This window comes from Ailuropoda melanoleuca, chromosome 7, assembly GCF_002007445.2.
Source record: "Ailuropoda melanoleuca isolate Jingjing chromosome 7, ASM200744v2, whole genome shotgun sequence".
NCBI classification, from domain to species: Eukaryota; Metazoa; Chordata; class Mammalia; order Carnivora; family Ursidae; genus Ailuropoda; species Ailuropoda melanoleuca.
The window spans coordinates 85593198-85608821 of NC_048224.1; the positions used below are offsets into that span (position 1 = coordinate 85593198).

At 42.5% G+C, this 15624-nt stretch overlaps 1 protein-coding gene across 1 annotated transcript in view; it reads left to right on the top strand.

Moving 5' to 3' along the window:
* The window catches only part of LCP1 (lymphocyte cytosolic protein 1), a 52703-nt gene extending 41732 nt beyond the window's left edge, over positions 1 to 10971 (top strand). Inside the window, exons 14-16 of the mRNA XM_011219397.3 lie at positions 3858 to 3981; positions 6897 to 7021; positions 9749 to 10971. Coding sequence (XP_011217699.1) covers positions 3858 to 3981; positions 6897 to 7021; positions 9749 to 9881 — 382 coding nt within the window. The 3' untranslated portion in view covers positions 9882 to 10971. The remainder of the gene's footprint in view (positions 1 to 3857; positions 3982 to 6896; positions 7022 to 9748) is intronic.
* The last annotated feature ends 4653 nt before the right edge of the window (positions 10972 to 15624 follow it).

Here is a 15624-nt window from a genome sequence, read left to right on the forward strand (position 1 = left end):
TGAAGGCCAGACGCTTAACCGCTGTGCCACCCAGGCGCCCCGTTAATGAGACAGTTTTAGATACCTTTTAGAGTTGAATATAAACTTGATTAATGTGAGAACCATGTGGCAATGCTGTTTGAACAAGGTAGAATGTAGCATATAAATAGAAAATATAAGAAAAGTGAACAATTTTTGGTGCAAAAGCATGAGCTTGGGAAGAATTTAAGATAGCAAACCTTTAAGTGTAAAATAGTTTACTTTTAAATGCTTTACTCTTTCCCCCTGTACTGGTGGCCTTGACCAGGCAGAAATCTTACATCCCTTTATTAGAACCTATGTTACTATGACTTCATTCATTTTCTACCTGGAAGGAAGTTCCAGAAATCACATGTCACATGACATGATGTCACACAAGTGAATGGCAAAGCCAAGGTGTGTAGTGTCTCTAGGCACTTCAGCTTTATTCCCAAGGCACTGTCTCTAGGTCCTGATATTCATGATGGTCCTCAAAGTAAGTGCGCCAGTGTTTCCAAGTAATGTGATCATAATGGAATTTGCCACCTGATTCACACTTGCTTTACCTAGTACAGTACTCTACTACCCACCTCTAAACTGGGGTCTCCTTGAAGTTTAAAGGCAGGTGTCACAAGGCTCTTCTGGCACAGAAAACTCCGGAGCTAAAGAAACTTCAGCTCCATCTTCTGTCATGCTGCATACATCTAGAATGTCACTGAAAGTCCCTAAGGGCTGCCGCACCAGCATGTTTTCAGAAACATGTGTGACCTATTCTTTATTGTCTTTCATGTGTGTTTTTAATTCTTAATAGACTGACTTGGGCTACTGATTGCTTTAAAAAACAAAACAAATCTTTTTAGTTGGAACGGTTAAGTTGACTTTTGGGTTTGAATATGAGATAATCTTTGATATTTTCTCTTTTAATGATAAAAAAAAAAACTCAGGCCAACTCTATGCCATTTTGAGTTTCATAATACCTGAAAATCACCTTTAATATCTTTGTTCTGTATATCTTATAGAAACATGGCCCAATGTTGTACTTGATGGCTGGTATATGTATTTACAGTAAGGTCTAGACTGCAGCTGCTTATCCCCACCTGGCTAATAAATTACATTTCTCATGAGTGCTTACTCAAGAATGGTGCATGTAAGAAAGTGGACAGAGAAATACATTACTGTTGAAGGCAGTGGAATGACTGATAATTATGTAAATGCCACCAGAGGGGATCTTTTTTCTCTCTGTGCCACACATTAACAGATCTATTAAATTTAGAGCTAGTTCTAGCTGGAATTTATTTCATTGGATTGCATGGTTATGCTAATTTGGTCATTTATCTGGACAATAAATGGCATGTCATTCCCCACCCCCCCCAAGAACAAATGAGAGATGTGTGCTTAAACCTCCCTTTCCCCTTCAATAGCCTGGAAATTGTTCTCAGATTAGAAAGCTGGCAAATTGTGTATGTATAAATTTGGAGACAAAAGCTGGAAGCAAGTAAGCTGCCAACAGACAGCAATGTCAGACTCCAGCAAATGAACAAAGAGGCAGGCAAATGAGGAATTCACCCCAAATCAAAGAGGCTGTGGACAGTGAATCTGGGTTAGGTCCTTGCAAAACAAAACACCACGGTTTGTCCCTCTGGGTCACATGTTAAATAAATCAAACAAGCATTGGAAGGCAGGAAAGCAAGCAAGTAATAATCGCAGCCCCTCCAGCACTGCACACGCACACCTCATCCATCCTCTTCTGTTGAATCAGGCACTGGCTGAAGCTAGGGCTCAGGACACCCTTTCACTGTGACAGACGGTTTTTCAGCCCAGTGCAGTTTGCAAGCACCAGTGATACTGGGATCTTTTCTGGAGGTTCCAGCTAATAAAAGCACTGTTGCCCCAAAACGTGTTTGATGGTATGGAGTGATTATCTCACAAGGAAAATCCTAGGTAGACATGGGCTAAATTGATTTTTGCTTAAAAATTTTGAATCTGCAGTGAGTGCTTAGTGGACTGTCCACAGCTGAGACTCTAACCTAATTCTACCCTTTCCTCCCTTTGTTTTTACCGTTGTACTTACAGGTGGGTATACGATTCCATTTAAACCGCCACATCTCCCTTGAGGTGGGGGATGGGCAATTTTGTACTCACCAGAACTCCACGCCACCATCAGGGGCTTTACTCAGACACCTGCATGCAGCCACCTGCCTCCATGATTTTCTGTATGTCTCTCAGTTTCCCTGTTCCTCGGTGGCTTTTTGTGTTTGCACAGATAGACTTTTGTATCGAGGTGAGCCTGTGTCTACCGGTTTCTTCCTTAGCGTCTGTCCACTTGAGAGTGTTGTCAGGGAGGGAGAATTTACTCTGCCTTTCAGGGTCCTTCTAGCCAGCATGAGAATCAAATTGACATGAGACAGATTAATCGGAGAAAATCATATATAATTTTGTATGAACAGGAATCCACACAGACATGGAATTCCAAAGATGGTCAGGCAAAATGAAGTTGTACATCATTCTGGACAAAGGAGAAGGGGCAGCGTCTGGGACTTCAGAGGAAAGGAATGTAATTCACAGGGAGATGAAAAGAGTAAATGTTTGGTAAACGGGTGTTTGGTGGGCCACTCAGAAACATGGGACATAGAGGACTTTGATCAAGCAGGCCTTTGATCAAACAGGTCCCCCCTGTCTACCATACCTCATTCATAGTAGAATGCAACTATCTATGTTGATAGCTCTCTTCCTGGAGTAGGTCCTCTATCTAAATTATTTTTGGCAGGTCTGGAGGGAGGTAAAGAGCTTTTCCCAAATCTGCTTTTAACTCAAAATAATCTTTATGCCCTTGGTCCCTATACTGTCAACAAAGCAGTATGGGCGTCCTGACAAAGGGAAGTGGAAATTCACCCCTAAGAGTGGAGCCTCCAGCAGACCAAACTCCATTTGTCCCATGAGGCTGTATGTAGACATGATGGATGAAGTGTGCACTCACCTGCCTTTTCTTACCACGTTCACCAGACGGAAATGCTTCCCTGTTATGGTAAATCTTCGTAACTCAATATCCATGCTTACCATCAGGAGACAAGAAGCCAGTGATGCCATAAACATCATCTCTTTGAACTGATCAAAATGAGTGCCTTTTTCCAGGATAGGATTATTTTGAAAATCTACCTGAGCCTTATCCCATTCATACCCATTAATTCCTTACCCTTTGGTCCCATCTCTGGGCCCAGACTAAGCATTTCTCATCATGACTTTCTCCTTGCTTTCCGTGGGAGAAATTGTTCTGTTTATTGCAACTACCACTCTACTCTTTCATTTACTAGAGCTTGAGGCATCTTTTAAATCTTGTCCCCAAAAACCCAATTCTTATAACAGTATGCATCTGTGGTGATTCTTAAGCGCTCAGACTAAAGATTAACTTTGGTCTGTGTATTCCTAATATTTCTACTTTTATGGTATAAGAAGGAAACTATTTTATATTTTTCATTTATTATGTTGGCGCCTTGGGTTTTTCGTACATTGACTTATCCATCCATTTTTATGGTTCCTTTAAGAAAAGTCTCACTGGTTTGAATCCTTTGCTTTGCTTTCCTTTCCCTCTCTTCTGTTTTCCCTTCCTACCCAGAGCCATGACAGTGCTTAGGGGGAGGTATTTGCTCTGCATTTCACAATAATAACCATACAGCTACATTTTAAGTTATATTCTAAAAAGAAATAATGTTTTTATTTTATTTTTTCCCACAAATGTAATGGTGTCCAGGCTATCTTCTGAGGCACACCTAGAAAGAAAAGAACATTTCTACCTGGCTACTTTCTGTGTTATTGAATTCCTTAGCAACTTTTTTCCAGAAATTGTTCTTGATTTTGTTCAGGTACACACTGAATATTCTTGAAGAAATTGGAGGTGGGCAGAAGGTCAATGATGACATTATTGTCAACTGGGTGAATGAAACATTGAAGGAAGCGATGAAAAGTTCATCCATCTCTAGTTTCAAGGTAAAAGTCTTAGTCTGCTGCTCACAGCCCCCTGAGCTTGATGCTTATCTTTATTGTTTTCACTCTATTTTAAAGTGACCTTCAGTGTGAGTTGTCTGAGGCTCCCCCTCCAATTTGGATTTTGTTTGAATGACCCATTATTGTTTTTGTGTTCACAGGCCATTTCATTGACAAATTTCTTGTCATTTTCTCCCATAATAATTAATTAAAAAAAAACATCATTTTTAACACATTATTTTAGGCATTTTTCTTCCAGGTAACATAAAATATGACAATATTTTTTAAATGAACACAGCTTCATGATTCAGATTATTATGATGTTGGTGGAATGTAAAATGCTAAAAGATCCCGCATGTGGTGTTTTTTGGGGAAAAGCAGTTGTGTACTTGTATCCAAATCCCATTTTTATTAAAAACAGCATTATACTTTATTAAATTTCTTAACTCATGTTTCATACATTAGCTGGGTCCTTCCTCTAGGGACTTGAGCACTTGATTCATGTCATAATGTCTGTGCTGTCTTAACTATGTTTTTGGGGGGTTTAAAGGTCAGGAATTAGGGGGAGGGATCCCTTCAGAGTTTGTATTGACATGATTTCTGGGGCAGTTTGTCATGATTCAGTCTTCTGCTTCAAAATCAAGGGGAAAAAAATTGAAATTTCACCCCACCAAAAAGAGCAGACAGTATTTCTGAGTTGCGCTGTGCCAGGAGCGTCCACTCCCTGTGAGCTCGTCACAGATAATGGCCATCTCTGTCTCTCCTCCAGCTTACCCTTCAGTCTGGAGAGCTGAGCAGGGATAGGAGCAGAGGCTGGTGAGAGGCGTGAGCAAGTTCTTCCAAAAAAAAGATTTGGAAGGGCAGACTTTGTCACAGTGACTGGACTCTGCTGTTGTAGCCAGGAGGCAGCTGTAGAAAATATATAAATGAATGGGCATGGCTGTGTTCCAATAAAACTTTATTTATAAAAGCAGACAACAGGCCAAATCTGGGAGCACTCTGAATATGGAATGTACCCTGACCACCAGGGGCTCCTTGTTTGTAATGCCTCATGTCCTCTCACAGACGTTGTGAAGGCAGCTTTATTGTTTACCTCATTTTATAGGTAAGGAAACTGGAGCTCAAGTGATTCAGGTTACAGCTAGTAATTGCAGGAGATGATCCATCAGTGAGCAGAAAGCGCCTTTACCTGCGAGGTGAGGTTACAGAGCAGTGTGTATCTATAGGTCACTGAACCATTATGTGCAGCAATCGGGTTGATAGCCCAGGGGTGCAGTCTCTCTGTAAAACAGCTGCCACTGCAGCCCATTATGTCGCCCTGTGGCTTCGGGGGTGTTCTCGTGGGGACTCACTCTGGAGAATGTTTGACAGCTCTTTTACTCCTTGTGTCACTGTGGGCTAATTTCTCCTGTCTTCTCACAAAGTCATTATAGAATCGATTAAGTAAAAAAAAAAAAAAAAAAAAAAGTCAATTAGCCCCATATTCCTTTTAAGTGAAACCCTTTAAAAAAAAATGAACACAACTCACTCTTGATTAGCCATTTTGGAACTAGTCCTGGTCCCCTCCTCATCTGTGAATGCTGCCAGTTGCTAGCCAGTTCTGCCTGTCAGCTCTTTGACAAGAGTGTGGGCAGAAAGCAGGCGAGGAGGCCAAACTCGATTCTCTCCATTTTGCTTCCCTTGTGGCTCTTCAAAAGGTTCTATGGAGGTGGAAGCTTAGGCTAATGTTGGGAATTGGATTACGATGACCTATTGATTTTAATTTTGTAATAGTCCTCACGTTACCAAGGAGTAAATAAAAATGGACCCATTCTATTTTTTAAAATATCATTCCTCTTCTCCAGAGGACCGATGCTAGAGACCTAGCATCTTTTTTTTTTTTTTTAAAGATCCTATTTATTTATTTGACAGAGAGAGAGACAGCCAGCGAGGAGGGAACACAAGCAGGGGGAGTGGGAGAGGAAGAAGCAGGCTCATAGCGGAGGAGCCTGATGTGGGGCGAGTCGAAGGCAGACGCTTAACCGCTGTGCCACCCAGGCGCCCCTAGAGACCTAGCATCTTGCAGGAGTCCTGTAGCTTGTTTCTTGCTAGGAATGCATTCTGATTTGGACCCTCAAGGTGTGCAGTGTTTGGATACGACTGTGCTCAGAGGGTCACGTGCCATCGCCTCTCCATGCACACACTCACAGGTGCCCAGGAGAGGGGAGAGCAGATGGGAGCACTCACAGCTCTAGGCGTGAACATGAGAATGTTTACAATGCCAAAGAAAGAGCCCAGGATCTTAAGTCGGAGTACCTAGGTTCAAATGCCAGCTCCACCACTTACCTGTAGGTCACTTAACCTTAGAAACTCCCTTTCCTCACTGTCCATTAAGATGCGATGCCTAGACCTGAGGCTGGTGGTGACAAATGAGGTGACCCATGAGAAGTGCTGGGCAAGCCATGAGGCACCAACAGGTACTAGTTACTGTCCTTGCCTTTAATCACACATCTGCCGTAACCGCCTCCTTGGACCTACGGGCTCTACTCTTTCCCTGCGTTCTCCAGGAAAGGCGCATGTGCTGGAGCTCCTGCCCAGCTGCATCTTCATCATGATCCCTGCCAGTCAGCTCTGGGATGTCTTACAAACTTCCTTCCATTCACTATGCAGAATGACTCCCTCCCTGCCTGTTGGCAGACAATGGGTTTCCTCCACTTACAGAGCCACGAGGAAGTGGGTGACGCCCCTACCTACTGAAACTACGTGTGGAAACCCCGTGTGGAAACTTGACTTGAAACCCCGTGTGGAAGGCTGTGGCATTTCCCAGACCAGGCTGTGTATCTTATGTACTTAAGAGGAGAGAGCCACCCACTTCCCTTGAGCTGAACAGAAGTAACTTGGGGGCATATTGATGAAACTAACTCTTTCTCTCTGTGCAGGACCCGAAGATTAGCACAAGTCTGCCTGTTCTGGATCTCATTGATGCCATTCAACCAGGTTCCATCAACTATGACCTTCTGAAGACAGAAAACCTGAATGATGAAGAGAAACTCAACAATGCGAAGTACGTAAATAAATCTGAGGCCGGGAAGGGGAGGGCCCAACTGGCAATGGATAGCTATAAAGTCTATTGCTTGTGCCTCTGTGTAAACGGTTTATTGCACTCGTTGCTTTTTCTTCTCCTTACTTACTGTGTCCCATCATCATTACTTTAGATATTGTACAATAGGTGCTTAAGACTCTTAGCGTTAGAATGGGAGCAAGATAAAGAACATTTAGAATATTCTTCCCGTTGATAAGCAAGCCTATACTTTCATAAAACCCATTTCCTAGTTGTAATCTCTGCGAGACTTCCTGAATAAAGTACATGCCAGGCCCATATATAAACACCCCATTTGTGACTATCCATGGACGTGACTGGGCAGGACTGGAGTTCAAGACCAGGGTCTTTACCAGCCTGGGAGCAGCTGCTTGAGGGCAGCTTTACCCTGTAGAGTGCAGGTCAGCAGACTTCAGTCTATGAGCCAAATTTGGATGGTAATCTGCTTTTATAAATAAAGTTTTATTGGAATAGCCATGCCTATTCATTTACATATTTTCTCTAGCTGCTTCCTGCTAGAAGGGCAGAGTTGAGTCGTTGTGACAGAGCCCACAAAGCCTAAAACATTTACTTCCTGGTTTTTTATGGAAAGTTTGCTGCCCTATTCTCTGGAGTGGTGCCTTTCTTGGAGCAGGTTGTATTATTTCCTAGGCTTGTCATAACCAAATACCACAAACAGGGCAGCTTAAAACAGCAGAAATGTATTCTCTCACAGTTTTGGAGGCTATAAGCACAAGATTGAGATGTTGGCAGGGTGGTTCCTTCTGCGGCTGTGAGGGAGACTCTTTCCCTTGCCCCTCTCCCAGCTTCTGGTGATGGCCCGCAGGCCTTGGCTTATAGATACATCACTCCAGTCTCTGCCTCCTTCTCCACAGGACCTCCCCTGTGTGTCTGTGACTTCACGTGGCTGTCTTCCTTCTGTGTGTGTGTCTGGGTCTCTTCTCTTCTTTTATGGTCACTAGTCACATTGGATTAGGGCCCCACCCTACTCCAGCATGGCCTCCTCTTAACCTATTACACCTGAAACAACTTTCTTTCCAAAGAAGGTCGTAATCTGAGTTACTAGGGGATAGGGCTTCCATATATCTTTTATGGGGGGGGGGACACAATTCAATCCATCAGAAAGTTCCAGAATTAACAAGTTGAATGATCCCAGCAGCCCTGTATATATATAACCTCAATAGTATTCTTCTTTCTGTTCCCAATTTGGGAGTGTGGGGGGGGGCTGTATTCCTTGTATGCTGGAATTATAAATGGCAATTACGACGGATGGATGGGATAGATGGGGGATTTAGGGTGCTATGGAAGGGGCAGGAAGGGAAATGAAGCTCTACAGAGCAAATAACATCTGAGATGAGATGAATTGAAAGGACAAGGAAGAAGGCGGTAGAGGTAGACGGGTGACGGAGGCAGGAAGGATACTCCGGTAGAGGGGAGAATCGTATGAAGACTCAGAAATAAAAAACAAAAACACAAAAAAACTTGGGGCTAGTTGTTGAAGGGGGAATGCGATTAGGTTTAAAGAACTTAAAGTTCCTTAAGTTAGTTTACAGACCCCAAAGTCTTACAATCACTAAGTGGTTCAGCTGAGGTTCAAAGTCTGGCGTCAGGGTCCAGCCTCCCACGCACTAGTCTCTAAGGGCATGATGCAAAATTCCTTAGAAAAATGGATAAAAGGAATTACACAAAATGCTAAAAATGGTTATGTTTTGGTGGCAAGATTTGCATGATTTTTTTGAAGCTCTTGTTTCTAATTTTTCAACAACTCCCCTCTGTATTTTATTATAGAAAAGTACATTTTTATTTCCTTAATAATGAATAAAAAGGAAGTGATCAAGAAATGGGCAAGGAGAAAGAATGGGGACTGTACCTGCCTGATGCCCTTCATTTAATATGATCAACAGAGGAAGAATAAACTTAGTTTACAGAGCAGAGGGAGTAATGGGGCCTTGGGTAGAATGGAGAATGTCTGGAATAGTGGTTGTAAGAGGTTACTAGATAATAAATGAGGTGAATAAAAGAATTGCCAGGTAGTAGTGTGGGTTCATTTGAAAATAGATTACAAGTCATAAAAATTATCTTCATATAATTAAAAATTGAGCAAAATGTTCCAATGGAGCTCTAATAACCTTATGTGAAAAATGTATAATACAAAACTCTGGCTATTCTAGTACTATAGTAACAGAAATAAATACATGCCTATGTGGGCGAGGACTGGATTGGAACAAAGAATAAAACCGAAGCATGACAGATGCATGACCCCTCTTTTCTTCCTTGTAAAAATGTTTCTGTGGTGGAAACGGAGTCTGCCAACTTCTCCCAGCACGTGTTCTTGTTTGCTTCTGTGACTTTTTTCTGCCGCTCTACAGCCCAAGAGAATACACTTGGTGAAGGCATCCAAAGTGGCAAGAGCTAAGGGGGTCTCTAAGGACAAATAATAAATGTGATAATTGTCATGAGTCTAGACACCAAGTCTGAAAGAGTCAGGAGCTTTTTGAGCCAAGATCGGCCCGCAGATGTGGGAGGATGCCATGACCGACTCCGGCTATCCCAAGAGTGAGTTCTGTGTAGTACCTAGTATAGGGTATGTGGTGTGTGGTACGTGCAACAACAATAACTATGATCCTGAGGGGTCCCCTTCACACTTTGTTGCTCAGGCTCTCCTCATTCTTCTTCTTTTCTACCTTTTAGATATGCCATCTCTATGGCCCGAAAAATTGGTGCCAGAGTGTATGCCCTTCCAGAAGACCTGGTCGAAGTGAACCCCAAAATGGTCATGACAGTGTTCGCTTGCCTCATGGGGAAAGGAATGAAGAGGGTGTAGATCCCAATGGGGAGGCAACACACCCACTCCTGACTGCTCAGCATGGGATGCCTACAGGAAGCATGGGGACGATTCAAGACATTCCAAAGTTTTCAACGTGGTGACATTATGCAGGATTCAAAAAGTCTATGTTTGTTCAGCCAGGTAGCCTCTCCTGTATTTAACAAAAATGCTTCATTCTTTGCAAACAAACAAAACCGAACCTCTTACAAATCTTTTTTATTGTTGAATTTATTGCTTCTTTGAAAATCTAGAGGAAAAAAAAACTTACCTTCCAGGCACCCTTCCTTCTTTTGCCATTAGTCAAGTATAGAAGCTGTGGTGTTATTAATTTTAACCGTATTTCAGACTGGCCTAATTTGGCTGCCTTTTTTGTTCAAGTTAAGAGCCAGGAGGGGGGGGAAATCATCAAACCAGTCCTAAAGCCTGTTTCTGGAGGCCAGCTTCGATCTGTTACAAGCCTCTCCTTTTGTTCCCCTTCTCCTAACTCTGTCTCCTGTGGCTTCGCTTTACGCTCTCTCAGGACTGTGCCTTCTCTGTGGCCCACCTCTGCTGCCCTCCCTCGTGTCTGGGCCCTTCGGAGCATCTGACAGATTAGTCAGGCTGTTGGGGTCCCAAGAGTCTCTGGTGACTTACAGAAGTTAGACATCATCAGAGCCTCTCCTCAGAACAAGAGCCCCAAATGTCGTAAGCTTTGGTTTTATCAGCCAATAGGAAGCTTCTGTTTTTTAACTCTAGGATTTGGGCTCAGACCAGGTCTAACATCTTGAATACTGTCTTCAGAGATTCTTAACTAGGCCCATTACATCCAAGGAGGGTGTAATTGAGCATCATACCACTAAGGGGCAGTGTGGAGCCACAACAAAGCATCTATCCTTCTGGGTGCTGCCTCTCCACGCATTTAGCCCTGCATATTAGATCTCCTTGTCATGGTGTGGCTGTCTCAGCTCTGCTCTCATTTGCTCTTAGATCTTAGTACATCTGATTGCTGCAAGGCCATACTATCAATGTTTACTTTTTTGGTAGTGTAGAAGCTTTATGGCACCCCCAAGATCAGGGGGGCAGTATGTGCCAATGAACAGCACCCCCACCACACCCTCTGCCACACATACACACACACACAAACATACACACATATACATATGACATTTAAAGAATTCTGAAACAACACCAGAGGAGCAGTGTAAATTTGAGCAGCCCTAATAGATGATACAATTTCCATGAAAACCTACGGAAGGCTGAGAAGCAACAGAGCATTGTGAACCAACACTGGACTCCCTCCATCACGGTAAAAAGGCTCATCAACGAGGTATCTTCTTCAGGGATGGCATGTAATGGAACTTAGCCATTTTTCAAAGCAATTGAAGTGCCTCGCCCTGGATTTCTTCCTTGGCAGCAGGTTCAAGANTCTTCCTTGGTAGCAGGTTCAAGACGCCAATATGTGGCCTCTCCTAGCCCATAATCTGTATTTCTGCTGCATCTGAATACAAAGTAGTTGGCTTCGTCTTAGACTGAACTTAATGTAGCCTCAGCTGATTCTCCCCCACCTGCCTCGAGGAACATGTTACTGCCTTAACGGAAAATGAAGATAAAATAATGCTCAAGATCTCTCCAAATAAAATGTTCCCTTTATGAGATGTCTCTGGATGTTTCCTTTTGAAAGTTCTGTTAGAATGTAGCATAACTTATTAATAGCTTCATTCACCAACACGCACTGAGCGCCTAATATGTGGTAGGCATTGTGCAAGGTTTTAGAAATATGCCTCTAAATAAGACAGGCTTTGGGCCCCACCGATGAAGTTCAATACACCGTCAGGTGTGATAAGTGATAAACAGGGGCAGGGTGAGCTTATAGCGGAGGAAACAGTCTAAGAAATATTTTAGCTAAAAACGGAAGAATAAGCTGGCGTTAGACACCTTGAGCCCAGCTGTGAACAAAAACCAGATGTGGGGATTGGTGCAAGATGGCTTCTAGAGCGATTGGAGATGGAATCTTTATGGCTAGCGGTAACTGATGTCTGCCGTCTAGCCTGGGTGTCCTCACTTGGGCCGGCAGGGGGCATGGTGGGGGAGGAACATGGGGAGAATGCTGAGGAATTTCGCACCTGCCAGCATCCTCTCAGGTGAACCGCTGTGATGGAGAAAAGTCTATTCAGCACGGTTACATCCTGACCAGCAGACAATCCACACACCCACAGGCCTGCTAGGAAACTGGGTTTTTGTGCTTACACCATGAGTCCCAGCTTCACCAGCAGCTTCTTTCTGGAACCGGCTCTTTCCTAGCCTGAACATTCCTGCACCTTCTACATGTAGGAGGTAGCTGCCTTCTCTACCTATCAAGAGGCTACAGATCTTAAGTGTTCCTTTTTGTACAGGACTGCATTGATACATCACCTAATAGAAAGACCGACCAGGTATGGGAGAGCAGAAACAGGTGCTCTCAAGGAAAGAAAATTAAAGCTCTTGGAGAAGAGAAGGCTAATGGCAATCTAATCATGATAATTCTTCTAAATTTGAAAGTTTGTTACATTATAAATAGTCAATCCAAGAATGGCATCAGAAATTCAAATTGCACCAAAGGGGCTACAGTGGATAGGCCAGCTTCGCACCTCTGGAGATGTGCTTTGAGGACAGCTCCTATCACCTCACTGGAGCCAACTTTGTGAGCCCGTTGTTAAATCACTGTGAGCTTGAAATTGGCCACAATGGAGGTATTTACACCACAGCTATGATCAAACTCTACACGTAGGGTTTTCTTCTTATACCCAGAGAGTTGGTTTATCAACCCACCACTCCCTCGTCCCATCCCCAGTTGCCCTCCTGGTCAGCAGCCACTGTTACTAATTCCTTTTATATCCTTCTAGAAATATTTTATGCACATAATACACACATAGACTTTTTTTACTATAAATATTAGCATTCCATACCCATCATTCCGCATCTCACTTTTTTCACTTAACACTGTATCTTGGTGATTGTTCCATGTTGATATATATAGACCTGCCTCTGTCCTTTTAGTAGGGCATAATATTTTATTATCTAGGTATCCCAAACTGCATTTAACTAGGGGCTTATAAATAGATATTTAAGCTGCTTGTTTCCCTCAGCAAATAAGGTCACAGCGAATAATACTATATCCACTTTTTGTGCACAGAATGTTCATTTTAATTTGACATATATTTATCAAGTTTCTGCTCTATCAAAGGTATTAACATCGGATAGTAAAAACGTAGATCCTCCCTTAAGTTCTTTCAAATTACTTGACAAAACAGACCCTTGAGCTGATGCCAACTTCTTCATGTAATGCCTGTAGAAGCCTGTTGATCCAGCAAGAGATAATGGGTGCACACATGCACACACAAAACATAATAAAAATCAGAATGTGATAAATGCTATAACATTCATAAATAAAATATGGGAGCTTAGGGGAAAATAATTCTGAATGAAGGGCTACATTGGCAATTCAGTTGGCAGAAGAACTGAGCTCCAAGGAATGTGAAGGCAGGGACCATGCCTTACACACGTCGAAATCCCCCACAGTGCCAAGCACTTTTCTGGACTTTTAATAACATTTTAAACATTGTTAAACGTAGTAAACATTTTAAAAATGGGTTCGTTTTAAACATAAATAAGTGTTTCCTGACCATGAGAAATGCCAGAGAGAGGTGGGGAAATGTGGTGAAACAGACTTACCTACCAAGATTTTAGAACGGAAGGGATTCCTGTGTGTCTGGAAATTATGACATTCGAGTCTGTCTGATGCAATGTGTTGGACTAGATGAGCTTTTAAAGTCTCAGCCAACTGAGTGATTTCATCCACCTACACACACACACACACACACACACACACACTTTCTAGTCTGTCTCTGGAAGCAGAACTGTGGTCTTGATTGTAAAAAACTACATAGACTAAGCCTGCTGTACACAAGCCCGATTCGGACAGATGCTTGATGCGTGACAGACATTTCCTGGATGGCTCCCGTTCCAACCTTCTTTACAGTTACTGTGCCTGTTGTCACACAGCAGCTGCTGAGGTGTTATGGACTTTTGTTCTCTGTCCACCCCAGTGACCCAGTACACTTGGATGAAATGCTGGCATCATTCTCTGTGAACTTGACGTCTTGCCCAGCACATCCCTGCAAGCCTCATGATCCAGAAACCAGAGCTGATGCTCATGACAAGTTAGCATTGACTCTTGTGAAATCTAGTTATTTTGACAGTTTCCTAATAAAATTCCAGAAATAAAGGCAGCTGCAAAAGACTACACTTTACTCAGTGTCCTGTCTCCCCATTTCTGAAAGAGTTTGCCATCTGAGTTTGTGCATGAGTGATCCCCCAAGAAAATAAAAAAGGAAAGAAAATTATGTAAATGTTTTCTCATATATGTATTCTGCATATATTTAATACCCACCTTTGTCAAGCACAAAAAAGTAGATAATCTAGTCAATACCCATTATCTCAACATTAACAACTTGGGCAGGTTGATAAAATGGCAATAATTTTTGTTATCTGGTATGTCAAAATTGGGGATTTCCATTTAAATAGGTATTTGGGTTAAGAGAGCTCTCATATGTCATTTTTGGAATAGAGCTTTAGAGGATTAGAATGCATGCAAATATTTAATTATAAAGCTATGTGTAATGCTCAAAGGTAAACTCAAAATGGATGAAAGACCTAAATGTGAGACAGGAATCCATCAAAATCCTAGAGGAGAACACAGGCAGCAGCGTCTTTGACCTCGGCCACAGCAACTTTCTTGCTAGACATAATGTCCAAAAGCAAGGGAAACAAAAGCAAAAATAAACTATTGGGACTTCATCAAGATAAAAAACTTTTGCACAACAAAGGAAACAGTCAACAAAACTAAAAGGCAACGGAGAGAGTGGGAGAAGATATTTGCAAATGACATATCGATAAAGGGCTAGTATCCAAGATCTGTAAAGGACTTATCAAACTCAACACCCCCCCCCCAAAAAGTAATCCAGCCAAGAAATGGGCAGAAGACACGAACAGACATCCAAATGGCCAACAGACACATGAAAAATTGTTCCACATCACTTGACATCAGGGAAATACAAATCAAATCCACAATGAGATACCACCTCACACCAGTCAGAATGGCTAAAATTAACAAGAAAGGAAACAACAAATACTGGTGAGGATGCAGAGAAAGGGGAACCCTCTTCCACTGTTGCTGGGAATGCAAGCTGGTACAGCCACTCTGGAAAACAGTATGGAGGTTCCTCAAGAAATTAAAAATAGAACTACCCTATGACCCAGCAATTGCTCTACTAGGTATTTATTTCAAAGATACAAATGTAGTGATCCGAAGGGGGACCTGCACACCAATATTTACAGCAGCAACATCCATAACAGCCAAAATATGGAAAGAGCCCAGATGTCCATCGACAGATGAATGGATAAAGAAGATGTGGTATAGATATACAATGGACTATTACCCAACCATCAGAAAGGATGAATACTTATCATTTACATCAACGGGATGGAACTGGAGGGTATTATGCTGAGCAAAATAAGTCAATCAGAGAAAGACAATTATATGGTTTCACTCTTATGTGGAATATAAGAAACAGTGCAGAGTAACATAGAGGAAGGGAGGGAAAACTGAATGGGAAGTCATCAGAGAGGGAGATAAACCATGAGAGACTCTTAATGCTAGGAAACAAAGTGAGGGTGGCTGGAGGGGAGGGGGGTGGGGGTGGGACAATTGGGTGATGGGCAT